This window comes from Vulpes lagopus, chromosome 5 (assembly GCF_018345385.1).
Source record: "Vulpes lagopus strain Blue_001 chromosome 5, ASM1834538v1, whole genome shotgun sequence".
Classification (NCBI taxonomy): domain Eukaryota; kingdom Metazoa; phylum Chordata; class Mammalia; order Carnivora; family Canidae; genus Vulpes; species Vulpes lagopus.
Genome location: NC_054828.1, coordinates 4756025 through 4780132, shown reverse-complemented (window position 1 = coordinate 4780132; position 24108 = coordinate 4756025). Strand labels below are relative to the sequence as shown.

Here is a 24108-nt window from a genome sequence, read left to right as displayed (position 1 = left end):
GGAAGCTGGGACTCAGGACAGAGAGTCAGAAGATGACCACCAGGTCTCACCTGCTGAGGACGCTTGCTGTACCCTCCGAGGGAACCTCTGGTGTCTTTTTTTTTTTTAATTTTTATTTATTTATGATAGGCAGAGAGAGAGAGAGAGAGAGAGAGAAAGGCAGAGACACAGGCAGAGGGAGAAGCAGGCTCCATGCACTGGAAGCCCGACGTGGGATTCGATCCCGGGTCTCCAGGATCGCGCCCTGGGCCAAAGGCAGGCGCCAAACCGCTACGCCACCCAGGGATCCCCTCTGGTGTCATTTCTTAAGCACGAACCGCGAGCCAGCTCTCTGCTACCCGGTTTATAAGGCGCCGCGATTCGCATTTTACAGCCACTGAATGTGGGACAGCCACAGGAGGGTGGCGTTAGGTCTACAACTCCTGTCTGGCCAGTTGTAAAAGCTGTGCTTGACCTCTGTGTTACCTGCTTCCTGGAGGCAGAGCAGACGTCAAAAGCCTTCTTGGCTGCCAGCTTCTGGAAGGGAAATCAAATCCAGAGTCCTAGTTCCTTAAACAGTGTACATTCCTAACAGCACAGCCATGCCTCACCCGCCTCCAGAAACCCGCCTCTTCCCCCAGTGTCCCCCTGTGTCTGGGGGGAGGGCCTCGGAGGCTGAGCAAATAGATACCCCCAAAGGGGCCGCCTTGAATCCCCCGTATGTTGTCCAAGCGTGCCAAGATGCTGCTCCACTGCAAGAGTCCACACTGCCAGAGGAGGCGGGCGCCTGCTGGGGCCCAGGGGTGAGCTCCGGCGGGCGACCGGGCAGCAGGGCGTCCAGTACGGGGCTCACACAAGTGATGTGAAACAGCAGCAAGCCCGTGACTTGGTTCCTGGACAAAGGTGTTAGAGGAAAAACCTGCTAAATCACAGGGCTCATCATCGTAGCCAGCAGCTCTAATGAGGCATCGTGGGATTACCAAAGTTATTATCAGAGTCATCTCATTGAAAAAATTCAAAACTAATTGATATCAATCGTACAGCTCCGTCAGCAGGTGTCTGAAGACACTGACTATCAAAGCGAACCTTGGACTGGCTGGAGAGTAAGGCACAGCCAACGTCCAGCTCTACCAGGAGCCACAGAGCAACAGGACACCCTCGCTTGGAGAAGAATGCCGGGAACAGGGAACAGTGGGGAGCAGCAAAGGAAAGGTGGCAGCTCCCCCAGGCACATCAGGTATTCCCTGCGGTCTCAGATGCAGGGACACGTCCCTTCAATCAACCCCTTGGCTTCCTGGTGGAGACAGGTCCTATCACTACACCCACTTTACAGATAGGAGGCTCAATGAAGCAAAAGGACTTGTCCAAGGCTACTCCGCCAGATGTGGGAGCTGGTGTGTGACTTTAGGACTTCTGCTCTCGAGGCTACATCATGTTAGACCCTACAGTGCAGGGAACCGGTCAGCGATGAGGCAGTGGTAAAACAGAAACAGAGGGCATCGTCTCAGTGGCCCCAAGCTGTTTGACCTTGGGAAGCTGCCCTTCTCTGATCAGTCGGACAGGAAAGATTCCCCTGCCCGGCCTGACCCAAGTGATGGGATTATCCTAACAATCAAATAAAAAGATAGCATCAAAGAGGTGATGGAACACAGAGACCTGTTGAAGAGTATGGGGCTGTGTAGCCAAGGCACTGTGTCTCTGTGCACTTTGATTCTCTGCTTCTCTACAGGTGGAAATGTCACCTCCTTGGCGCGATCCCCAAGCACCCACCCCTTCAGAGCACATGATCGCATCTGCTGCCCGAGTGAGCCTGGTGGTTAAACATCACATGCAGATGCCTCATTGGGCTTCAAGGGAAAAGCAACTGTGGATACACCCATCTCCCCAACTCTATGTGAAAATGTTTGCAGACACTGGTGAAAGCATTTTGTAAGTGTAAAGCTTCATAAAATGAGACGTCCCTGTTGCTAACAGCACACCCCCCTCCCCCATCTCCTCCATACCCCTAATACTTGGTGGATGCTTGTTAAACGTTTGTGGAATCAAACCTAGTTCTTCCCAAGAGAGATGTGCACCATACGATGTCAAGCGTAAAAAGCAAGTTGAGGCATGGTATGCTTAGCGAATGCACCACGCGTGTTCTTCCGTGTTATGGATATTTGTGTGCACACAGAACACACCTAAAGGGCACAGCACTGTTCTCACCCTCAAGGGAGGATGGGATGGAAAGAAGGGGACTTACGGTTTTCAGACCTTCAGATTTGTACCGTGAGCCTTTTTTCTAGCAAGCAGGTGTTGCATTTACCATAAAAACTTTTTAAAAAGCAGACCTCTTCTTTAGCTCCTCATTGTTGAGAGAAGTAATAACATTGATCACCACCCTCCTCCATTAAAGGTTTTCACTTGGGGAGAATGGCAATTATTTTCTTAGTTCAAAAACAAATCCTCTCATTTTCAGCACATGTTCCTGGAAAGTTACTAACCGATTTATGTATGCACGTGTTACACAGGCTTCATATATATTTATTGGTACATATTGACATGTTTGTCACTTATTTCACTTTAGACTTTACAGGCCAAAACAAGACCACGCAGACATAACTGATAAACACACGTATATGCATATATGCACATACATACTTTTTTTAAACCAATGGACCAGAGCTGCTAACTGGGTTTCCAGAAACGCCACCAGTCCCAACTAATTGCTCAGTTCTAGGAAGCCCTGGTGAACAGGAAGAAGAACATCACCAAGCGGCCCCCTGCCCTCATGGCCTGTTAGGTGCTCGTCATCCAGGGCTACAGGGCCAGCAGTCTCCCGGCCTCCTCCCCCATGTCATGCACGGGACCCATAGTCCATGTGAGAGCCTTCCTATGCAGGTGACAAACATCTAAAGAGCTCATATGGCCTGGCTGGGCCTCCCTTTCACTCCTCCCTTCCCACCTGCCCTCAGCACCATTCCCGCACCATCCTGACCCGTGCCCTAATGGCCCTTGGCTATTTCTGAGGCTACTGAGTAAAATTCAGGCCTTCATCCCAGCAAGTGATGCCTTCCTTGCTCTGGCCCCAGCTCACCTTCTCTGAGGTTCCTCTCCTACTCACTCCCACGGTCTTACCGCCAAGAAAACCCATAGCACCTGCAGGTGTCTTCGGGCCATTGTCCCTTAACAGGCTTGGCCACCAGCTTCTCTGGGCCCACAGCCCCAGGTGTCCTTGAGGACCTCCACCCCAACCCCCTCCAGGAAGCTAGCCTCAGTCTCCAGACCAGGAACAACGCAGGTGCTCCCACAGCATGATGTTCCCTGAACTTCTCTGGGATTTTTTTGAAACATGGTTATCTCTGCCTTCCTCTTTTGTGAGGTTCCCAAGGGCCGGGAGCTGTGGGTCTTACTCATTTCCCTGTCTGCTCATCTCAAACATGTGACAACTTGCCATTTATTGCATGTCTACTACAGGCCAAGCATTCCACCAAGACCGTTAGGTCAATCACTGCTATCCTCACGCCCATCTTATTACAAGGTCATCCACTCGCTCAACAAATGTGCATTCAGTCCCTACAGAGCATGGCCTTGAAAATACAGGGAGAGAGGTAAAGCAGACAGAGCACCAACCCCCTGCACGGAACTTACGGTCTAGCACAAAGCAGACAGGAAAAACTTGAGACAGACAACCGCCAGCACTCTCTGGAGGCAAGGAAATGCTTGAGGTGCCAGAGAAACTGCTGGAAAGCAACCACGGAGGTGGCACTGCCATGTGCAGGACTGAGATGGACAGTGCCCTGAGTGGACACCAAGCAGAACATACCAGAGGGGCCAAGAGGCAATGCAGTACGTTGTTCATGCGGCCAAGAGAAGGAAACCATCCAAACGCCCATCAACTGGACAAGCATAGTGTGGTCCCTCTGTGCCACGGAATATTATTCAGGTGTAAAGAGGACCGAGGGCAGCCCGGGTGGCTCAGCGGTTTAGCGCCTGCCTTCAGCCCAGGGCATGATCCTGGAGACCCGGGATTGAGTCCCAGGTCGGGCTCCCTGCATGGAGCCTGCTTCTCCCTCTGCCTGTGTCTCTGCCTCTTTCTCTGTGTCTCTCACGAGTAAATAAAAACCTTTAAAAAAGAAAAAAAAAAGAGGACTGAAGTGCGACCGCGTGCTACAACTTGGATGAGCCTTGAAAAGTCCCACTCGGTGAGGGCAGCTAGTCTAGAACACCACACATCGTGTGATTACATCACAGGAAAACCAAACAGGCAACTCTAGAGACAGATCAGTGGTTGCTTAGGGTTGGGTGGGGGTGGGTGGCGAGTGAGAGCTGGGGCGGGGGTGGTGGTGTTGAGAGATGAAAATGTTCTAACGTTGATGGTGGGGACAGTTGCAAATCTCTGTGAATATACAAAAAAATCACTAATTTGTGAGTTTTTAAATAGGTCAAGTATGCGATGGGTAAATTGTACTTCAGTAATGCGGTTTTGGGTTTTTACAGTGGATGCACTGAGGAGGCTACTGGAATCTTCAACTAAGAGAAGATAGGGGAGGGACCAGAGTGGTGAAGGGGGAGGGCGGAGGCGCTCCAGGAACAGGGCTCAGGTGAGTGTGGGCCTGGAGGGGGCAGACTTGTGGGCTGCTGGGGGGGGTCAGGGTGGTGGCAGGGGAAGCCAGGGCTGGGTACAGCTATCCTAGTCCATACTCTTCCCCACAGGGGATGGAGTGTGGAGCTTTGGGACGCCTTTCTCTTTAGTGTGCAACGATGCTATGAGAAGCACCAGAACTTCCCCTTGAAGTCAGGAAGATGAAAATTTACCCTCCTGGATAGGGAGAGACTTGAAGAAAATCTTGGAAAAAAAGCATGTCCTTTTGCGAAAGGACTGCAAACCAGCGGGAGCTTTCTGAATAAACCCAGCCTACAATTTCATTTGGTGGATACTTCCAAGGCGGGGTCCCTCTGGTGTCCGACGTGGCTAGTGAATCACGGCAAAGACATGATTCAGTGCCCGGGTGCGTGCCACATACATAATACCTTTCAAGAAGACATATTTTTATTGCTGCGCTTAAGGACAGCCCCTCGGAACCCAGAGTCCATCAAACCGATGGATCGAGCAGCACGAGAGGCCCCAGGTTCACCTCCCGGGGTCTCTCTCTCGCAGGAGACCACACCAGCATGAGGCGCAGTGAACACAGAAGGTTCTTCGCACTTGGCGGTGAAGCTGAACTTCATGAAGTTCAGGTCTGGAGATGTCTGCTACACGTGGGCATCTGAACGTTGTACTGAGAACTCCAGAGAGGGAAGAAAAAATTTTTTAAAAACCCCAGTATTTATGATGGGTCTGTTATTTACATGGAAGTGCTTGTTGCTTGACAATTTAGATAAAAATGTTACTGCCTCTCTGCATGTGCTGCAAATTCATGGCGTAAAACCACTGAAGCAACTAATGGAGTCTTCACACATCGTATCTCGTTAAAGACGAGGGGTCTGTCCTCCACTGGAATTCAAAACCTGGCAGCAGGGCACATGCCACACCTGGGAATGCAGCCTGGCCAAAACTCAGCTCTGACCAACTCCCCACACCTCCGCCCCCCCCCCCCCCCCGCCCCCTTTTAAAGGAAAGAATACGAACTCTGAAACAGCAAGATCCTAGGGAAGCTGGTTTCCTGTTTATCCCCCAGTCCACCGATGGTGGGAGACACACTGGAGAGTTCTACAGGATCTGCATCTGTCTACTTCTGACCCACAACCAATCTATTTACTTCTACAAGTCCTCGATCAACATCCTTAAACCACTTGTCCATGTTTCTAGAAATTGCTGGAAAAAAAAAAAATCCCAGTGTCAAGGGCATGAATGGGAAATTGATGGCTGGGCACCAAAAGATATTACTCGGCTGCTATTGTATTTCTAACAGATGTGGATAATGGGGTCATCCGTTTCGCTTTACTATCTAGTTCATCATCCACCTATGCACTTTTAATTGAAACTTAACCTTTACATCCCACGTTCCAAGAAGGAGCAGCACAAAAACACATCTCCGGAAGTGCAAACGGTAGGAGTTTCTTCCCCAGCGAATCTATAAATGAGCACTACCTGTGATTTATGCGTCGAGTCAAAAAACAAACTCTGAGATACTGGCCTTTTCGTACCTGCTCCCACATTTCTGCTACTCCCGGGCAGGTTCCGAGGTGAGGTGACCAAGCAGAGCCCCCGCTGCTCCTCTTGGAGACCGTGGGTGCAGCCCAGAATCGCCTCCAAGAGCTTGTTTCCTAGACCTTTCCCCAAGCCGAGCTGCCAATCACCACCAAACTCTCCCAAGGAGGGCCAGACGGTAAATGTTAAGTCTACCCAACTCATTTCATAGGTGACCTCTGAAAAGATTTCACCGCCGAGCTTGGGAGAGACAAGGCAGCTTTATTAGCATGCTGCACCACCGCCTCGGCCCCCTCCCCTCCCTCTTTTATGAGCCCTTGTTATATAAAATGCCACAAAGGGAAAAGGAAAAACAACCGACAGTTCCAAACACAAGTTCCGATGGCCAGGCCCAACGCTGGCTGCTTCCCAGGTGTTATATTTAGTCGTTTAAAAGAGAGACATTTTTAAAAGACCGGAGAACAAAAGTTTTCCTTGTTTCCTTTCTTTTTGAACACACACTCACACACACAAAAAGATGGAGGTACATGCCATCCGCAAGCATCTTTCCTTCCCCGAGTTCAAATTTAAAGGCGAAGGCAGCCTGGAGTAGGACAGCTCCTTCTCCCAAGCTGCACGGGAGCCTCCAAACCGAATTTCCAAATGTTTCTCTCAGCCTCATCTACATTCCGGCATGACAGGTAATAAATAGCTACTCATTTACTATCATCGTAAAATTTTAAACAGCCTTGAAACAGTTGCCACAATACAGAAGACATGATCAAACCCAAGCTCTGAAAAGCCACTCCAAATAGTAAAACTATTGCCACGCAGAAGCACACATAAAGACATTGTTGCAATAAAAGCTGCTGGATTACTGGATTCTCTTTCCCTCTCCCCCCCCCCCCTCCCTCTCTCCCTCTCTTAAATCTTCCACTCAGAGCCTAAGAGTCAACAACTTGCCGTTTTACCCAGCGGAAAAGAAAAGAAAAAAAAAAAAACAGGGCTTAGCATCCCTCAGCTATCACACCGTACCGGATTTGGTGATGGGTTTTTTTTTTTTTCCTTTTTTCTTAAAAAATAAATAAAGTCTCTGATTTGATTGCACACAGTGATTAAACATCTTTGTGCTCAGCGAAGGGTCTCCAACCCCTCCCCCTCCAAAAATGGCATCAAAGCAATCAAAATGGTAATGCCGGGCCTGGGTCCCCTCCCCCCGCGAACTCCCCGACTTCGCCGGGGCCGCGCGCCGGACCCCCCTCCGGCGGGAATGGAAGCTTCCACGCCTGGACGGGGGCGCGGGCCGGGCGCGCGCGGCGGGGAGGGGGGCCGCGGCTCCGACGGGAACCGGCTAGTGCGTCCGTCCCGACCCCCCCGTCCAGCCGGCGCCCCCGACCCGGCGCGGGCCCGCGGGAACCGCCGTCTTCCCCGGCGCAGCCCCGCCCCCTCCCTCCTCGGCCGCACGCCCCCTCCCTCCACTTTTCAACTTTAAAGACTCGAGATTTACGCCCGGCCTCCCTCCGAGTTCCCCGCTCCGCCCCCCGGCCCCCGGGCGGCCGCGCCTCCCCCTCCGCCTCCACCCGAGGGCCCTCCGCGGGGGCGCGGGGCGCGGGGCGCGGGGCGCGGGGCGGGGGCGGGGGGGCCGCGGCCGGGGGCGGGGCGGGGGGCGGGGGCGGGCGGGCGGCGCTGCCCAAGTTTGGAGCCGGCGGCGGCGCGGGCATTCCGAAGGACGCGCGATCGATGGCCCGGGGGCGCGGCGCGGGGCGGGGGCGGCGGGGGCGGCGGGGGCGGGGGCGGGCCCGGGAGGGGCGGGGCCCGGGAGGGGCGGGGCCCGGGAGGGGAGGGGCGCCGGCGCCCCCGCCCCGCCCCCGCCCCGCCCCCGCCCCCGCCCCGCCCCCGCCCGCCGCGGAGCCCGGGGAGCGCCATTGGCTGCGCCGCTCAAAGTTCTCGGCTCCGGGCGGCGCGGGGAAGGGGCGGGAGCGCGAGTGCGGGGAGCGGGGCGCGCAGGGGGAGGGGGAGGGGAGGGGGAGGGGCGCGCGCGGCGGGGAGGGGGAGGGGAGGGGGAGGGGAGGGGAGGGGAGGGCGGGGGCGCGCGGCCGGCCGCGCTCCGGCGGCGGCATCTGTTCGTGGTGCTGAACCCCCGAGCGCTGAGCTCAGCGCAACTAAGTCACAATGGACAACTTTTCCTCCCCGGAGGGGCCGGGAGGGGCGCGGGGGGGTCGGCGGCGGGGTCCCCGTGTCCGCCTGGAGCCCAGAGACCAAAGTTGGGGCAGAACTGGGGGGGTCCCGGGGGCGCTTTTCTTTTGTTCCCCGGGAGCTGGCGTCAGGTTCCGAGAATAAAAAGTGATGCCGGAGGAGGGGAGGGGAGGGGAGGGGAGGGGAGGGGAGGGGAGGGGGGGGAGGGGAGGGAGCCCGCGGGGTCGGTTCTCCGGAGCGGATTTGCCACGGAATCCGGAAGCCGCTTGCAAGGAGTTTGCGGCGTCCAGGCCCCGAATACCGTCGCCCCCCCCCCCCCCCGCCCCTACCCTCCGCCGCCGTGGGCCCGAGCCCGGAGATCGCCGCCGTCCAAAAACAGGTCCAGCAACTCAAAATGGAGGCCGGGCTGCCCGCCGCCCTGGAGCGCAGCGCCCGTTCCGGCGGCCGCCGAGCCCCGCTCTGCCCTCGGCCCCTTGGACCCGGCTCTTTCTTTCCAGAAACGGACGGGGGCGGGCAACTTCGCGGGCTGCGGCAGACTCCCTGGGGACTGGAGCGCGGCGCCGAGGCCGCACTTTGCAGGGCGCCGCCGAAGTGCCGGGCGCCCCCGCCCCGCCGCCCCCCGCCCCCCGCCGCCCCCCGCCGCCCCCCGCCCGCCCCGGCGGAGTTGGGGGCGCAGGCTCCCGCTCGCTTACTTGCTTGTCGCTGAGCGCGGCGACCCGCGGCTGCCTTTCGTGGAGCTGCTTCTTGAGGTCGCCGTTCTGCGGAGACACGGGGAGCGGGCTCAGGCCGGCCGCCCCGCGGGTGGAGCGCGCCCCCCGCCCCGGGCCCCCGCCCCCCGCCCCGCGCCCCGCGCCCCCCGCCGCGCCCCGCCGCGCCCCGCCCCGCCCCGCCGGCAGCCCGCCGGCCCCGCGGTCCGCACGCAGCGCGCCCCAAGTTCCCGGGCCGCGTCCCGCACGCGCGGCGGGGCCGCTTACCTGTGGCTGCCGCCTCATCGGGGCAGCTCGCGGGGCGGGGCGGGGGCCGCGGCCACCCGGCGGCGCGCCCCGAGCCGCGCAAGTTTGCAGGCAGGGGTGCGTGTGCGAGCGAGCGCGAGTGTGACCGTGCCGGGGGAGGGGGGAGGAACAAAGAGCCAAGTAAACACGGCGAGTCCGTGTCGAGCAAAGCTCATAAATATTCAAGTCGCGTCCTAATCTCCCCAACACACACACGCGCACGCCGCAGTCCCTCCCGGGCCCGGGCGACGGCCGCCGAAAGTACTTCTGCAAACTGTGCGGGACTGCGCGGGGAGGGGCGGAGGGGCCGGCGCACGCGCTCCCACAGGCACCCCGGGCGGGCTCCCGCGGACGCGCCGGCGAGACGCGGGGCTCAGGTCCCCCGGGCCCCCGACCCGGACCCGCCCCCCCCCAAACTGTGCCAAACGGCAAGAGAGGAAGCGAGGAGCAGCAGCCCGGGGGGGGGGGTGCACGCTGGAGACCCCCCGGCCCCGGGCGGCCTGGAGCAGGACCCCGGCCACGCACAGCTCCGGCCGTGCAGACCGTGCGGCGACGAGGAGGAGGACGGGCGCGGGTCCCCGGGGCGCCCCCACCCGCGGCCCCGGGCCCCCGGCCGCCTACCTGGTGGCGCGCGAGTTCCACGGCGAGCGCCTCGGGCCGGCTCTGCAGCTCCATCCCGGCAACTTGGGCAGCACTTTGCGCTCACTTTGGCCGCGGCCCCGGGAAGTTGCGCGCCTCCGCGGGGGCGGGCGGGGGCGGGCGGGGGCGGGCCGGGCCTCCGGGGAGGGGGTGGGGGACACGAGCCCCCTCCCCCAAGGCCGAGCGGGAGGGACGGGGGCGCCTGGCGAGAGCGGGAAGAAAGGCGGCCGGGCGCCGCGGCCGCCCCAACTCCTCAGGCTGCCCGGCAAGTTGCGCCGGGTCCCCGGGCCGCCCGCGCTGGCCGGCGCATGGCCCCAGGCTCCGGGAGCCCGCGCAGCCCCGCGCAGCCCCGCGCAGCCCCGCGCAGCCCCGCGCAGCCCCGCCGCCGGCCGGCAGGGACTATATTTCCTCCGGCGCGCGCCTGGATCTCGCTGGGCCTCGGCAAAGTTGTGCCTCGGCGCGATGCTAATTCGGCAGTGCCCGGATGGAGCGGGCCGGGGCGGCGGGGGCGGGGGCGGGGGCGGGGGGCGGCGCCGAGCCCGCCCGCCCCGCCCCGCCCCGCCCGCGCGTGCGCACTGCCGCCCCGCCGCGGCCCGCACCGCGAGCGGAGAACAAAAGTGGCGGAGCCGGGGGCGCCGAGGGGTGCGGACGCGAGGAAGACGCGCCGCGCGGCCCGAGCCCGGGCTTGGAGACTTTCCGGTGGGAGGAAAAAAAAAATCCTTTTTTTTTTTTTTCCTCCCATTTCTTTCCTCCTCTGGCTCCCGGTGCTCCCTCCCTGCCCTGCTCCCCCTCCCCGCTCCCTCTCCTACTTTATTTAAATTGCCTGCCCTGCACCCCCTTGCTGCTCCCCGCAGCCTCAGCCTTACTGCCCGCCTCTCCCGACGCCCGATGGCCACCGTGGCGTCTGAACAGTAGCAAAATTGATCTCTTGACTGTCCCTTTAATGATTTCATTTGTCTTTCTTTCTTTTTTTTTTTTTTTTTTACACTCACAATTAAACTCTCAACAGATGTCCCTGGACTCTTTTTAAGGCTGTTGTTAAAAATCGTAAACACACCCGGTCACTGTGACATAAGACAGTTATAACCAGAGCTGCCGAGGTCGTATTCCAAAACTGCCAGCCCACAGCCGGGAGCTTGGTGTCTCCAGAGTCGATATTACCATGGTACAGTTACCGTCCTCATCAATTAACGTCGGAGTGCTCGGTACCCTATTGATAGCATCCCCGACGGTTTGGAAAGCGCTGGGGGGGGGGGGGGGGACGACGATGCAGTAGTCTTTCAAAGGAAGCATTTAAACTGACCCATCGTGGTGACTTCGTGTTCCTGCACAGCACAAGAAGTACTCAGGCGCACACAACCAGCAAATGCCCTGTTCAACATATGCCCACGCACCACACCTCATTTCTACTGTCAGAAGTTGTTGGAATTTTCGGGGTGTTGGGTCAAGACCCCAATGTGGCTCTGGCCTCCATTAGGGCTTTTGCCGTAAGTGACTTATGTGTTTGTCCCCTGGGCCCCCGGATACCAGGGGCCTCTCACCTTTGCCCCCAGCACCCAGCCTTTAGGAAAAACTCAGTAGCAGATCACTGGTTAATGGGTGAGCTTTGTTATCCAACGCAGGACTAACCCATGTTCTAAGTGGTCATGATCCATTTGGTCTAGCACCGACCAGGGAGAAGCAGGGTTGGTTCACTGAATGCAAAACAAAAGGGCTGAGTCTGGGGATCCTGAAGACGCTCTGGCTCCTTCCACTCTGGGTTCAGCCCAACTCAGGGTGGCATCCTTCCTCCTTACTGCTTTCGCCGGCCTGGACAGCGCCTGGGAAAGTGGACCAGCCAGGGGAGCAGCGTTGAGAGAGCCGGGGAGAGTGGGCATGTGAGAGCATCCCTACTGTAATGTCGGTAAATGTCACCGGCATTTTGGTAAAACTTCATAATAATTTCATTGGCCACGTATGTAATTAAATCAACTGCGAGGGCTCTCAGGTCATCCGTGCCCCGGGATGCTGGCCAGAGGGGAGCGTTTTCTGCTGCGGAGACTTTGAAGTGCTGTCCGTAAGTTCCTGCTAATTAATTCAGGCCACAGTAGTCATCGTCTGCTTGGCCCTCTGTTGTTTTACTTGCTACCTAATTCCTGAGCAAGCAACAAAGGCCCAGGGCTGGGGCGATCTCTGACGTCCCGGGAGTCGGTCATGTGGAGGGAAACCAAAGCTGAAGTTCTTGCCAGCAAACTTGCAGGGATCCGGTGCTGCCACGGCAGACAGGCTTCTCTGCCTACCTCCTGGACCCAGGCCGCCCTCCCTTTGCCCGCGGGGTGCCCTCCATGGGGAATGCCCTGTCCCTTAGAACCTGCCTTTTACAGATCCTCTTCGTCTTCCCAGATTCACTTCAAATGCCACCTTTTCTGGGAGACTTACTCTAGTTTCTATACATGAATTCTTCTCTCCCTTCCCGGGGGGGCGACCCAGTCATGGTCCATCCATCCATCCATTGCTGGCTTAACCAGTCAGAGGTGAGGGCCAGCCCGCAGCACGGACTCACCACCTGGCTGCCACAGCAGCCCCAGCACCTAGACCAGCCCTGTGGACCCATGGGGGCCTGGCTGCTCCCCGCCTCCCCTGCTGGTTTCTGGGTGAAGCTTTACACCCTGGACGAGGACTTGGCCTCCACGCTGACCCAAAAAGGGCCAAGTCACACAAATGCAGGAGTCCTGGGGAGTTGGCTAGGACTCCCATCGAATAAACTTGAAGCAACCAGAAACAGGATGCAAGAAAGGGAGCCAGCAAAGCAGGATCCATCCCTTCCTTGGCTGGTTGGATGCTCTGGGTCGGATCCTCTTCGTGTGAAGCGGCAGGCATTGCAATAATCCATCACCATAATTTTGCTTTCCTTCCTTCTGCTTCTTTCTCCTCATCTTCCTACCCTTGGATTGCACCCCCAAAAATAGACCTGAAGGTTCGTTTTGCCTCTGTCTTCAAAGGTCCCCCTGGCTAAGAAGGGGAATAGCCACAGGGTTTTGGTGAGGATTAGTGAGCTCACATCTAAGAAAGCCCTTCGAACACTGGAAAGAACTGAAAAAGTGTTGGTGATAATTCTCAGACTCAAGAACTGGTCTTCGGTCTCCCCCCTGCATGAAAGTTTCCTATTAAAAACAAAACAAAACAAAACAAGGTGCATCTTGAAAGAGGACCTCAAAAGCAGCCCAGTAAGCATTGAATATGCACCAACATTGTACAGGGTCGTACACCAGGTGCTATGTGACACACGTCCAATTAGACACGTCCCAGGCCCCGGGAGACTGTGGTGTGGTGAGGCTCCAAGAAAGAAAACACAGATGTGAGGAATGATAATCCCAGGGGCCCTGCATTAAAAATAGCACAGAGTGAGGGGAAAGGGGGAGTGGGGGAGGGAAGGGTTAATTCTGGGAAGGGTGGTCTGAGAGGGGCTCTTTGAGGAATCATTTGAGCAGAGCCTTGAAAGGGTAAGAATACCATTTGTCCTGGGTTTTACCATTCACCAAGCATTCTCCATATCCGTGATCTCACTGAGACCTCAGCAGAGTTCCAGGATGTGGGTCGGGTACCCCCAATTTTACAGGTTGGAGGACCAATGCTGAGGGCTCCAGCTTGACTGGGCTGGATGCATAGACAGAGGCAGAGGAGACCCGAGCTCTTCCGCTTAGGGTCTGCGTCATCTTGGGCAAGTTGGCTGAGGATAGGTTGGTTTTCAAAGACAGGAATGGGTACGTAGCTGAAGAAGCAACATAAGCCAAGGTCCTGAGGCAGAGATCTCAGAGACCTCTAAGATTGGGGGCATGTGACCCACATCCCGGAACTCTGCTGAGGGTCAGTGAGATCACGGATATGGAGAATGCTCGGTGAATGGTAAAACCCAGGGCAAATGGCGTTCTTACCCTTTCAAGGCTCTGCTCTACTGTTGGAGAGAAGTTGGATGGACAAGATAGGGACTGGATGAGGATCCCTGGGTGGCTCAGCGGTTTAGCACCTGCCGTCAGCCCGGGGCCTGATCCTGGAGTCCCGGGATTGAGTCCCACGTTGGGCTCCCTGTGTGGAGCCTGCTTCTCCCTCTTCCTGTGTCTCTGCCTCTCTCTGTGTGTCTCTCATGAATAAATAAAATCTTAAAAAAAAAAAAAGGATATAGAACCAGACCACATGGTCAACAGTGCCAAGCTGGTGTTTCACTGCAGCACGCAGGCAGGGGGACCTGCCCAAGGCTTCTGCATGCTTCTGCTCAGGTCTGTGCTCTGAGATTACTGCGCGGTGATGTGAAGGGTGCAGGACAAGGTGGGGTCAGCTGGGAGGTGGAGGCCAAGACCCAGGAGAGAGACCCCCATACCTGGCCTGAAGGAGAAGGCAAGGAGGCAGGTGCAGATTCCTGGGGCCACCGTGGCCCGCACACACAGAGGAAGCATGCAGAGTAGCAGGAGGGGACTTGGGATGGTACGGATTTGACTTCTCATGAGTGTTCCTGTTGTAGACTCCATTTCCCGAGAGCCTTCCCTGTGCCCTCTGCAGAAGGCACCTCTATTTCTCGTGGCCCCAAAGAGGTGAGTCCAGCCATCCACACTTTATAGGCGAGTACACTGGCGCCCAAAGTGGCTCCATGACCTGCCCAAGCTGCATAGCTACAGCTGCGGCATCCACGCACATCGGTGCCCAACACAGTCCCATTCGTGATTGCCACCCTGTGTGATATTTAGCAGTGGCCTGTTTTACTCTCCAACATGTCCCAGCCCAGATGGCTAGTTGTATGGCCAGCCCGCTGCAGGAAAGGGGTGGAATTCAAGCCCCCCCAGTTTTCATGGCTCCAGAGCCTGCTGTCTTCCACTGTGTCTCACCCCGGCCTGGTACCCCATTATCTAGAGCAGCGGCCGGAGGTCAGGATCGAAGGCTGGGGCACAGGTGCAGGGGACTCAGGTTCCAACAGGGCCGGGCCACAGGACAACCTCAGCGTCACAGACTACGACCCTGCTTCCTGCAAACGGGAGGCCAGGCCCCATCCGGTCGCTAGCGCACCAGCTTGGAGCCTGCACAGTGTATCTGGGAGGCACCTGCCACACACCTACAGGCTCAGGCCTGGAGTCAGCTGCCTGTGAGCATCTCCTGGGATGTGGCTGTACAAGCCTCGCTCTAAGCTCACCAGCCCCGAGGGACAGGAACACCATCCCCTGATCCTGGAGTCACCCTCTCCTCGGAGGTCCTGTATCACACACACTCCAGGTAACTAGTTAAGTTTAGATCGTACTGGATCAGGGTGGGCCCTAACTCCAATAGGACCAGTGTCCTTGTCAGAAGAGGAGAGGAGAGACCCAGACACACACAGGGATGATGCCATGTGATGACAGAGACAGAGATCAGAGTCCATAAGCCAAGGAATGCCAAGGATTGTCAGAAGCTGGGAGGGAGGAAGCTTGGGTAGGATCCTCCTCCTCCGGAAGGACTAGCCCCGTGGACACCTGGATTTAGGACTTCTGGCCTCCGGACTGTGAAAGAATGCCTTTCTGGGGCACCTGGGTGCTCAGTGGGTGAAGCGTCTGCCTTCAGCTCAGGTCATGATCTCAGGGTCCTGGGATCGAGTCCTGCATTGGGCTCTCTGCTCAGCGATGTGTCTGCTTCTCCCTCTACCCCTCCTCCCTGCTCAGGTTCTCTCTCTCTCAACCTCTCTCTCACAAATAAGTAAATAAAATCTTTTTAAAAAAAGAGAGAGAGAATACCTCTATTTTTTAAGCCCCCATCGTGTGGTACCTCATCAGGGGAGCCTGGGAAACCCACAAGCAGCACGGGCCTCCCTTCTGATGCACAGACAGGCTCGGGTCCAGGTCCCCCCGCCCTGCAGCCTTGTGGGCTCATGGGCCTTTCCCAGACCCTCGCTCCTGCATCTCCCGGGGAGAAGAGACGAGAACGGGGCGGGGTATATTCAGATCCAACGTGACCCAGAGCCTCTCAGGCTCTAGAATCATGTGATGTATATACCAAACGCTTCCAATGTCTCTAGGGGACCAGTGCATCACCCAATAATCACACACCTCGGTATTTCCACAGCCAAACATACAAACACCCACCGGAAGGGGAACGAGAGCCACCGAGTGACCTCCTGTCAGCTCAGGTCAGTGTTCGCTGCCAAATAAGTGTGAACTTCAAACCTACCAGCATGAAACTGAGCATGTTTGGGGCCTCAGACGAACACATAAGGGACCGTGCACACAGTCTGCCCTCTGAGAACTCATTGATTTCCCTTAGTCACCTCCCTGGCGCTGGCCCCACCGCATCTCTAACCGATTCCATCCATACACACAGCAGTTCCCAGGCCTGAGAGGAAAGGCAATATTGCTCTCTTGCTACCAGTGGGGAAAATGAGGCAAGGAGAAGTTAATGGGACCCCCTCACCGTCGCCCAGAGCCCAGGACAGCACAGCCTCCGCACCGTGGACCCTCGCCGATGCTCCCGCCCTGTCCAGGCACCAGCCATCACCCCCACCCCCCTGCGGCCGTCAGGTCAGGGCATCTGCTCCAAGCACAGATACCTGTGCCTCCTCTTTCTCAAAGTGCTGTTTTCTCTACGAGCAAAACGGTCCCAAGAAGAAAGTTCCTCCTAGAGTGTCGGTCCACCAGCGGCCCTCACTGAATCCGCCCCCCTTGCCTCTCCCTAGAGAGAAATCCAGCAGCTCAGTGGTTGGTTAGAGCCCCCCTCGCCTGATGGGAATAACTCAGTGTGTGACCGGCCCAGAGCAGAAGTAGTAGTCCCCAGCCCATGTATTCGTTCGGGGCAGAGGGTGCTGTTACGAAGCACCACACACTGTTGGGGTGGGGGTCTTCATCCACAGAGATCTGTCCTCTCACAGCTCGGCGGTTGGAAGTCCAAGAACAAGGGGAGGCAGGGCTGGTTCCTTCTGAGGCTGTGGGGGACACTCCATTCCAGGCCTCTCCCAGCTTCTGGGGTTTGCTGGCATCTTTAGCATCACCCCAATCTCTGCCTCCACTTCTGAATGACAGTCTCCCTCTGGACATGCCTCTGTGTCCAAATTTCCCCTCTTCATGAGGGCACCAGTCTTGTTGGACCAGGGGCCACCCTAATGACATCATTTTAACGTGGTGACTTTTATGAAAACCCTGTTTCTGGAGCACCTGGGTGGCTCAGTGGTTGAGCGGCTGCCTTTGGCTCAGGGCATGATCCTGGGGTCTTGGGATTAAGTCCCGCATCAGGCAGGAGGCAGGGAGCCTGCCTCTCCCTCTGCCTGTGTCTTTGCCTCTCTCTGTATGACTCTCATGAATAAATAAATAAAATCTTAAAAAGATTTTATTTTGAGGGCACCTGGATGGCTCAGTCAATTAAGCATCCAACTCTTGGTTTCAGCTCAGGTCATGATCTCAGGGTCCTCGGATTGAACCCTATGTCAGGTTCTGTGCTCATCACAAGTCCGCTTGAGAGTCTCCTCTCCCTCTCCCTCTGCCCCTCCCCTACTCTCTCTCAAATAAATAAATCTTAAAATTTTTTATTTTTTATTTTTAAGTAATCTCTACACCTAACGTTAGGCTCAAATCCATGACCAAGAGTCACATGCTCTACCAACTGAGCCAGCCAGGCACCCCTACAGTTTGACTTTTTTTTTTTTTTCTAAACACAGTTATTCCCAGAAGTCTCAAATCCCCTTCAAACTGCTCTGGAGGCTGGGTGAGTGCCCGCAGGGTGGGGGGGGGGCGCCCCTTTCCAGGCTGGGAAAAAGGTTTGGCGGATCTGGTCCAAGGCTGAGCCTCCCTGGATATTTGGAGAGGTAGGAGATGAGGAAGGAGCCAGCACGGACGGGTCACCCCTCACTGTGTGCGCCTACCCCAGGCTCATGGACTGTTTCACCACATCATCGTTTATACCAATCTTGTGTCCTGCCCCCTGACTGGCAGGTGTAATTGCTCACTATTTGGAAAGGAAGCCCAAGGAGGCTAAAGCATCGTCCCAGATCTTGGCCTATGTGTGCTAGACTCAGGATTCAAACTTGGGGCTCTCTGATTGCAAAGCCAGGCCAGTTCCACTGCCTCTGGCCACCTCCCCTTCTAGCTGGGTCTCCACCCTGGTATCATTACAAGTTTGGAGTCAAAAAGCCATTCAAAGGGTTTATTTCCTATCCCCCGATGTATCTTCTTACCTCCCCTGCGAACAACAGTAGTTTTCAAAGGCCAGATTCAAAACCCAGAGAAACCACGTTGGTGAAGCATGCCTGGGTCACATGTAGAAAGCTGTACACACTCAACGTACGTGACTTGGTAAGCCGGGAAGTGTGTACTTCTGAGGCCATCACCATAGTCAGGGCCACGAACTGTCCCAGCATCTCCAAACATTTCCCGCTGCCCTTGTTATTTAAGACTTTTTAAAATTTTACTTTTTTTCTTTTGTGGTGATGGCACATAACGTGGGATCTTGCACCTTGGCAAAATTTTGATTGCGCAGGCCAGTATTGCTAACTGTTAGGCCTGTGTCCCTCTGCCTCAGCCCCCTGTGAACATCTTCATTCCCCCATGGACTCAGCCCTGAAAGGGGGAACAGACATGTGGACTGGGCTGAGAGAGAGGGTCGGAACTGACCAGGTGGCAGCTGGATGGGGAGGAGACCACTGACTTAGCATGCGCGCATGCACACACGCTATGTGATGGACGATTCCGTAAAAGCCCCGGGAAGTGTTAACACCGTGCCTGTTCACAGAGGAGACAACTGAGGTGCACCAGTGTGACTCAACAACCCAAAGACACCCAGTCTATGCATCAGGCGGGAGCCCTATGTTCAAATCCAGGTCTGCTGGATCCCCAAATGGCAGCTCCCAGTTCAAGAGAAGCATCTGCTAAAGGAAAGGTCTCTGGTCCCCAGGTTTGGGAGTTGCAGCAGCTGATCAGGGGAGTGGGGGGAGCCCAGCGTTTGGAATCTTCAGCCTTTCTTCTGGGAGGTGTGGCCACCGTGCTGACAGCCTCCAGCCTTGGGGAACCATCCTCACCACCTCCCAGTTCGAGCTTCCCTGGAGGGGAAGGAGGGAGTGGGGAGGCAGGTACCTATCCCATCATCCTCAGAGTCAGAAACTGTGGGCTGGCGGCCTGGCAGGTGCCTGTGGACTCTTGGTTTCACCTCTGGGAGCTCGGATTCCTCCTGGTAAAAGCGGTTGATGTGGACATCCAGTGGGAAAATGACCAGAGAAGGACAGGGGCTTTCCAGATGCAGCCCGACTGCCTGCAGCCCCACCGCAGGAGCCGCAGAGACAAGTGCAGTCCCCCACAGGAGCCAGGCCCTGGTACCGCCTAAAATGTTTCTGTCCCAAAGCTTCTATTATTAGCAGAACCATCCTAATTAGTACTTTCACACCCACATCGTAGATTCTAAGTCAGAGGTTCAATTCTCTTTTGAGAATGAGTCAATGTGTTGTACATATATGTAGGATGCTCTTTATAAGGAGAAGTAAAGTTCCCCCGGAACCCACTGTGGGCTAAGCCTTATTTCTCTCCCACCTTTACGCCTGGAAGACTCAAGAAGTCGCAAGAGTAGAATCGCTTCTCTGATTTTCTTGCTCACACTGGGTGATGTTTTTACTTCCAGGCTTCTGGCCAAGCAGTGACTCTCACCCTGGAACCTCTTTGGACAAAGCTAAGGTGCATCTGGGGGAGTAATTATTGAAGGACAGAGGGAGGAAAAATGGGATTTCATTCCAAGGCATCTTGCGTGGGTCCTACTATGTTTTGGCATCGTGCTGGAGCCTGTGAGGACATGGGATGCTTCTAGGGGCTCCCAATCTGATGAGGACAGGTTCCCGCCCACCTCCTCACAGGTGGGCCCCAAACAGATGCTGACGAGAGGAACGAACAGGGCCTGGAAAGCACCCAGGAGGGAGTCCCCATTCTCACTGGCAGGCTTCATACACCATCATCATTTGGCCCCTTCAACACCCTGGGGAGGAAGTGGGGTATTGCTGTCGCCTCCACCCTTCCTGGGTCAAATTGAGGCTCCAAGCAGTTAGGTTATTCACAAGTCACCTAGTTGCTGGACGTCAGTGAGAATTTAGGTGCAGAGGCACGAATGCACAGGTAGGTTTGGGCACAGATGTGCCGAGAGAGGAGAGCGACGGTGGCTTAGCTGGGATCTAAGCCAGAAGATGGCCCCCAAGTAGGATTTGAGCGGTGAGGTGGGAGGGGATCCAGGGAGGTGATCCCAGGAAGCACCTGTGGGTATGGGAAATGGCCCGGGGAAAGGAAGGAAGCCCAAGCAAGGTGAGACAAGGAGCAGGTTCGCAGGGCCACAGGCTCTATCCAGGAGACCACGAGGCCCTCACCTCTGACTCGTCCTATTTAAGAGGAGAGAGCTGGGGCGGTTCTCCCCCAACTCCCTCCCGGGCAATGGTCAAGAGCTGCTCCCAGGGGACGTTTTCCTCACAACAGCTTCCGAGGCTGCAGCGTTGCAGTGAGCGCAGTAGGAGCTTCAGGGCACACGGAAGGAAGGCAGGAGGGTGGGAGGAACAGGCCAGGGTGCCGCAGCATCTGCCCAGCAAGACAGGATCAGAGATACACGGGGAACGGAGACAGACACTAAATGCCCCCTAAGGCAGTTAGACAGTGGCAGGCATGGAAGGGGAAGCGGGGAAGCGCTCCGTGCTGATGTCTGTGGAATTCAGACGAGGGGGTGAGGGGGCCGTCTAGACCTGGCCTTGCTCCAGTAGCACAGGTGGGAGAGGCAGCTGGGGCGAGGAGCTATGCAATGAAAGCAGAGGCTGGAGGATGCGTGGATGTGGTGAGCTCCCGGACAAGAGGCTCCGTAATGCTTCTGCCGGCCTGACCGTGGGACCAAGTGGGCAATGAGCTGCCCCCACACAACCTGGGTGGGCAGGCCGGGAGGCAGGTCTGGGAGGGGCTATGGCCCAGGCAGATGGCCGGGCACCTGGGCGGGATGTGGAGTGGACAGCTGCATGTTTGGTCTAGAGCGCCAAGGGACGAGCTCAGGGATGCTCAGTTGTCCCTGACATGATGCCTCGAATCTGCCCTGGATTTTGGCCTCCCCAGGGGCTGATGATGGTGCTCCCGGGATGTCCCTCTGGGACCCTGCACGTGTCCTTTCTGAGAGGTAAAGGAGTGGGACAGCCCAGTGGGCTGAGGTCTGGGGAGGAGGGTTCTGAAACCTGGCTGTCACCCCGGCTGAATGACGTCTGGGCAGCTGCTTGCCCCGAGGCCCCATTTCTCCTCCTACACAGCGGAGGAGACATTCAGGAGACAGCTGAGAGTGCACACCACGTGCCACTGGGAATGTAAAGTGAGTCAATGGAGTGAGTGCCTGATTCTTGGTGACACAGGACTGTTTGTCCTGGGCTCAGCTGGATCCCAAAGTGTAGACAGCACACCTGGGAGGCAGCCACCTAGCAGAGGACCTGGCTTTAGAGGCCAAGAAGATGGGCCTTAAAGGTTTGGGGCCAGAACCTGCGGGTCATTGGCTGTCCTCGATGAAGGGGTGGTGGCCTCCAACCCCGGTGGCTGGAACAGGAATGAAGCAGTGGGACCCATGAGTGAAGGCAATGGTGGGTAGGAGAGGTGGGTAACTAGACGGTGGAGTGGGATTGGGGAGGTTGGAGAGATGATGAGGTTGGGGAGCTAAGGCCCTGAGGCCTGAGCTAAGGCAGGCTTGTCTGGGGTACATGTTGTGACCCAAAAAGGGCCGAGTTTCAGTGCTGGGGGAGGCAGGCAGGGGGAAAGGAAGTGAGGTTGGGGGTCATTTTCTTCCTTGTACGGGGTTGGATATGCCCTCACAAAATTCACATCACTCCCAGAACCCCAGAACATGGCCTCATTTGGAAATAGATGAAGATGTGCCCAAGCTAAGATGAGGTCATCCTGGAGGAGGATGGGCCCCAAGTCCAGTGACTGGTGTCCTTACTATTGCTATTAGTATTATTTTTATTTTCAAAATAATTATTAAAAAGTGTCCTACGGGGGCAGCCCAGGTGGCTCAGTGGTTTAGCGCCACCTTTAGCCCAGGGCATGATCTTGGAGACCCAGGATGGAGTCCCACGGCGGGCTCCCTGCATGGAGCCTGCTTCTCCCTCTGCCTGGGTCTCTGCCTCTCTCTCTCTCTCTGTGTCTCTCATGAATAAATAAATAAAATCTTTAAAAAAAAAAAAAAGTGTCCTACGGCTCTACCAACACAGCTCAGATGTGGCGCAGGAGAGACATGGCAAGGCCAGCCTGGCATCCCCTTTGCCACAGCAAAGCCGAGCTCACGTGTTTGGTCCGCACCCCGAGAGGGCAGCAGGCATCTCCCGACAGCGGGGCGGGCAGCAGAGCAATGGGGTGGCTGGGTGGCACTGCTTTCTCGAGTCACAGCACACAACAGGCCCACCTCATCATGTGGCCATAAATCCTCTAAACAGCCTTGTTTTCTTAAAAATAATAAAATAAAATAAAATAAAATAAAATAAAATAAAATAAAATAAAATAAAATAAATAAAATAAAATAAATAAAATAAAATAAAATAGCAACCCAGTAAAGCTGGAATCCAAGAACAGAGGAGTAACTGAAATGCAAAGTTGGTGGCCCCACCCATGGCCTCCTGGGGCCCGCCCCAGTTGAGCTCCGCCTTGATCCTGTCACCTGGGAGGGTGACCAGAGGCCACCGTGTGGTGCCAGATGCAGAGAACTGCTAGGGCGCCCGTAACCCCAGAAACCAGGAGAAGCATGAACAGATTCCGCCCAGGAGCCTGCAGAGGAAGCACAGCCCTGCTAACACCTGGGTTTCCGACCCCAAACTTTCTGTTTAGAGCCGCCGGCAACCTTGGTGCCCATTGTTCTCCCATCCTGCGAGTTCTCGCTTCCGTGGCCTATGTTTGCAGGCATAGAAAGTCGAGTTCAATTATTCATGCACACAGTCAGCATATTTTTTCCCCACACTTCATTGAAAACTTTCAAGGACTTTCAAAAAGAAAAAAAGAAAGAAATCTCTTTCATTCTCTCCCAGTTTTCATCAGCCGAATGCCAGAACAGCAGAACGCAACGGCGTCCTGGCTCCTGTTTCACCCCCACCCACCTCCCTGCTTCTTGTCTGAGCTTGCAGATTCCGAATTAAAGAGCATTTATTAGGCATCCATCATGTGTCAGGTACCACGGTAGACACTGTAAGTTGTAATAGTAATAATAGGAAAATGTGCTGAATGTGTGCGTATTTAAGTGCCAAGCGTTGTGCTAAGGGCTTCCATGTGTCTATATTTTAATCATCTTAATCCTTGACAAAGACCCTCTGGGTAGGTATTATTGACCCCATTGTGTAGATGTGCAAACTGAGGCCAACATACTTGGAGTGGCTTACCTAAGGAAGAATGACTGGCAAGTCATGGTTTCTGACTAAAAGGGACCTGAGTCCAGGCCAGCGAGCTACCTGCTATGATGCAGCTGTGCTTGGCTTGCCAAGGATGCGCAGCCAACACCGGCCAGCAGGCTGACTGCCATGGCCCGTGGACAACACAGCCCCAGAGGCTGAAATACGGGCTTCTAGCCCCAGTTTACCTCCTTCTGGGGAGCACATGGGTAAAAAAAAAAAAAAAAAAAAAAAAAACATCTTTCAACAGCCACGAGGCAGTCACCAGCGAGTGGTAGTAGAGGAGTTCTGAGTGATGAACAGCATCTATCACAATGAAATGAAGACCGTTATCAAGACCATGAGAGGTGCCACGAGCTAGTATTCATTGCGGTAATTGCTCATTTATTGGGGAAATATGAAGCTGATTCAAGGTTTGTGAATCAGGGAGGAATGAAAAAGGTAACCATGCGAGACAACGTGTGAATTTGGGAGTTCTGAATATCTGCCCAACAAGTGGTCAGAGGAGAATCTCAAAACAATTGCTTCCCCGAGGACAGTCCTCCACCAGGATAGCTGCTGATATAGCACAGCTCCTAAAAATGCAAAAAAAAAAAAAAAAAAAAAAAAAGACGGTCACTCCAGGATCATTCTAGCCAGTCTAAGGTGGCGGCTGAGCCGTAGAGCATCCGGGGTGCATGGAGAGGCAGGGGCGCTGTGCATCCCCTGCTGACTTACACTGGGACCCGCCCAAGGCCCACGTCCAGGCGGCCGACCACCGAAGTTGTTGTGACTGTGATTTCTGTGAGTCGCGCCATCACGAATGGGCACCAGGTTGGGGCATTCCATCCAGCTAACCACTG

At 55.9% G+C, this 24108-nt stretch overlaps 1 protein-coding gene across 3 annotated transcripts in view; it reads right to left on the bottom strand.

Moving 5' to 3' along the window:
- Window positions 1–10370, bottom strand: part of PHF21B (PHD finger protein 21B) — an 83153-nt gene extending 72783 nt beyond the window's left edge. The window contains exons 1-2 of one of the 3 annotated variants that reach the window (XM_041755090.1): window positions 9901–10370; window positions 8980–9045 (exon numbers count right to left, since the gene is read on the bottom strand). In XM_041755090.1, the coding sequence (XP_041611024.1) occupies window positions 8980–9045; window positions 9901–9954 (120 nt within the window). In that variant the 5' untranslated portion in view covers window positions 9955–10370. The other 2 variants (XM_041755092.1, XM_041755093.1) reach the window with 2 other exon arrangements.
- Window positions 10371–24108: the final 13738 nt, after the last annotated feature.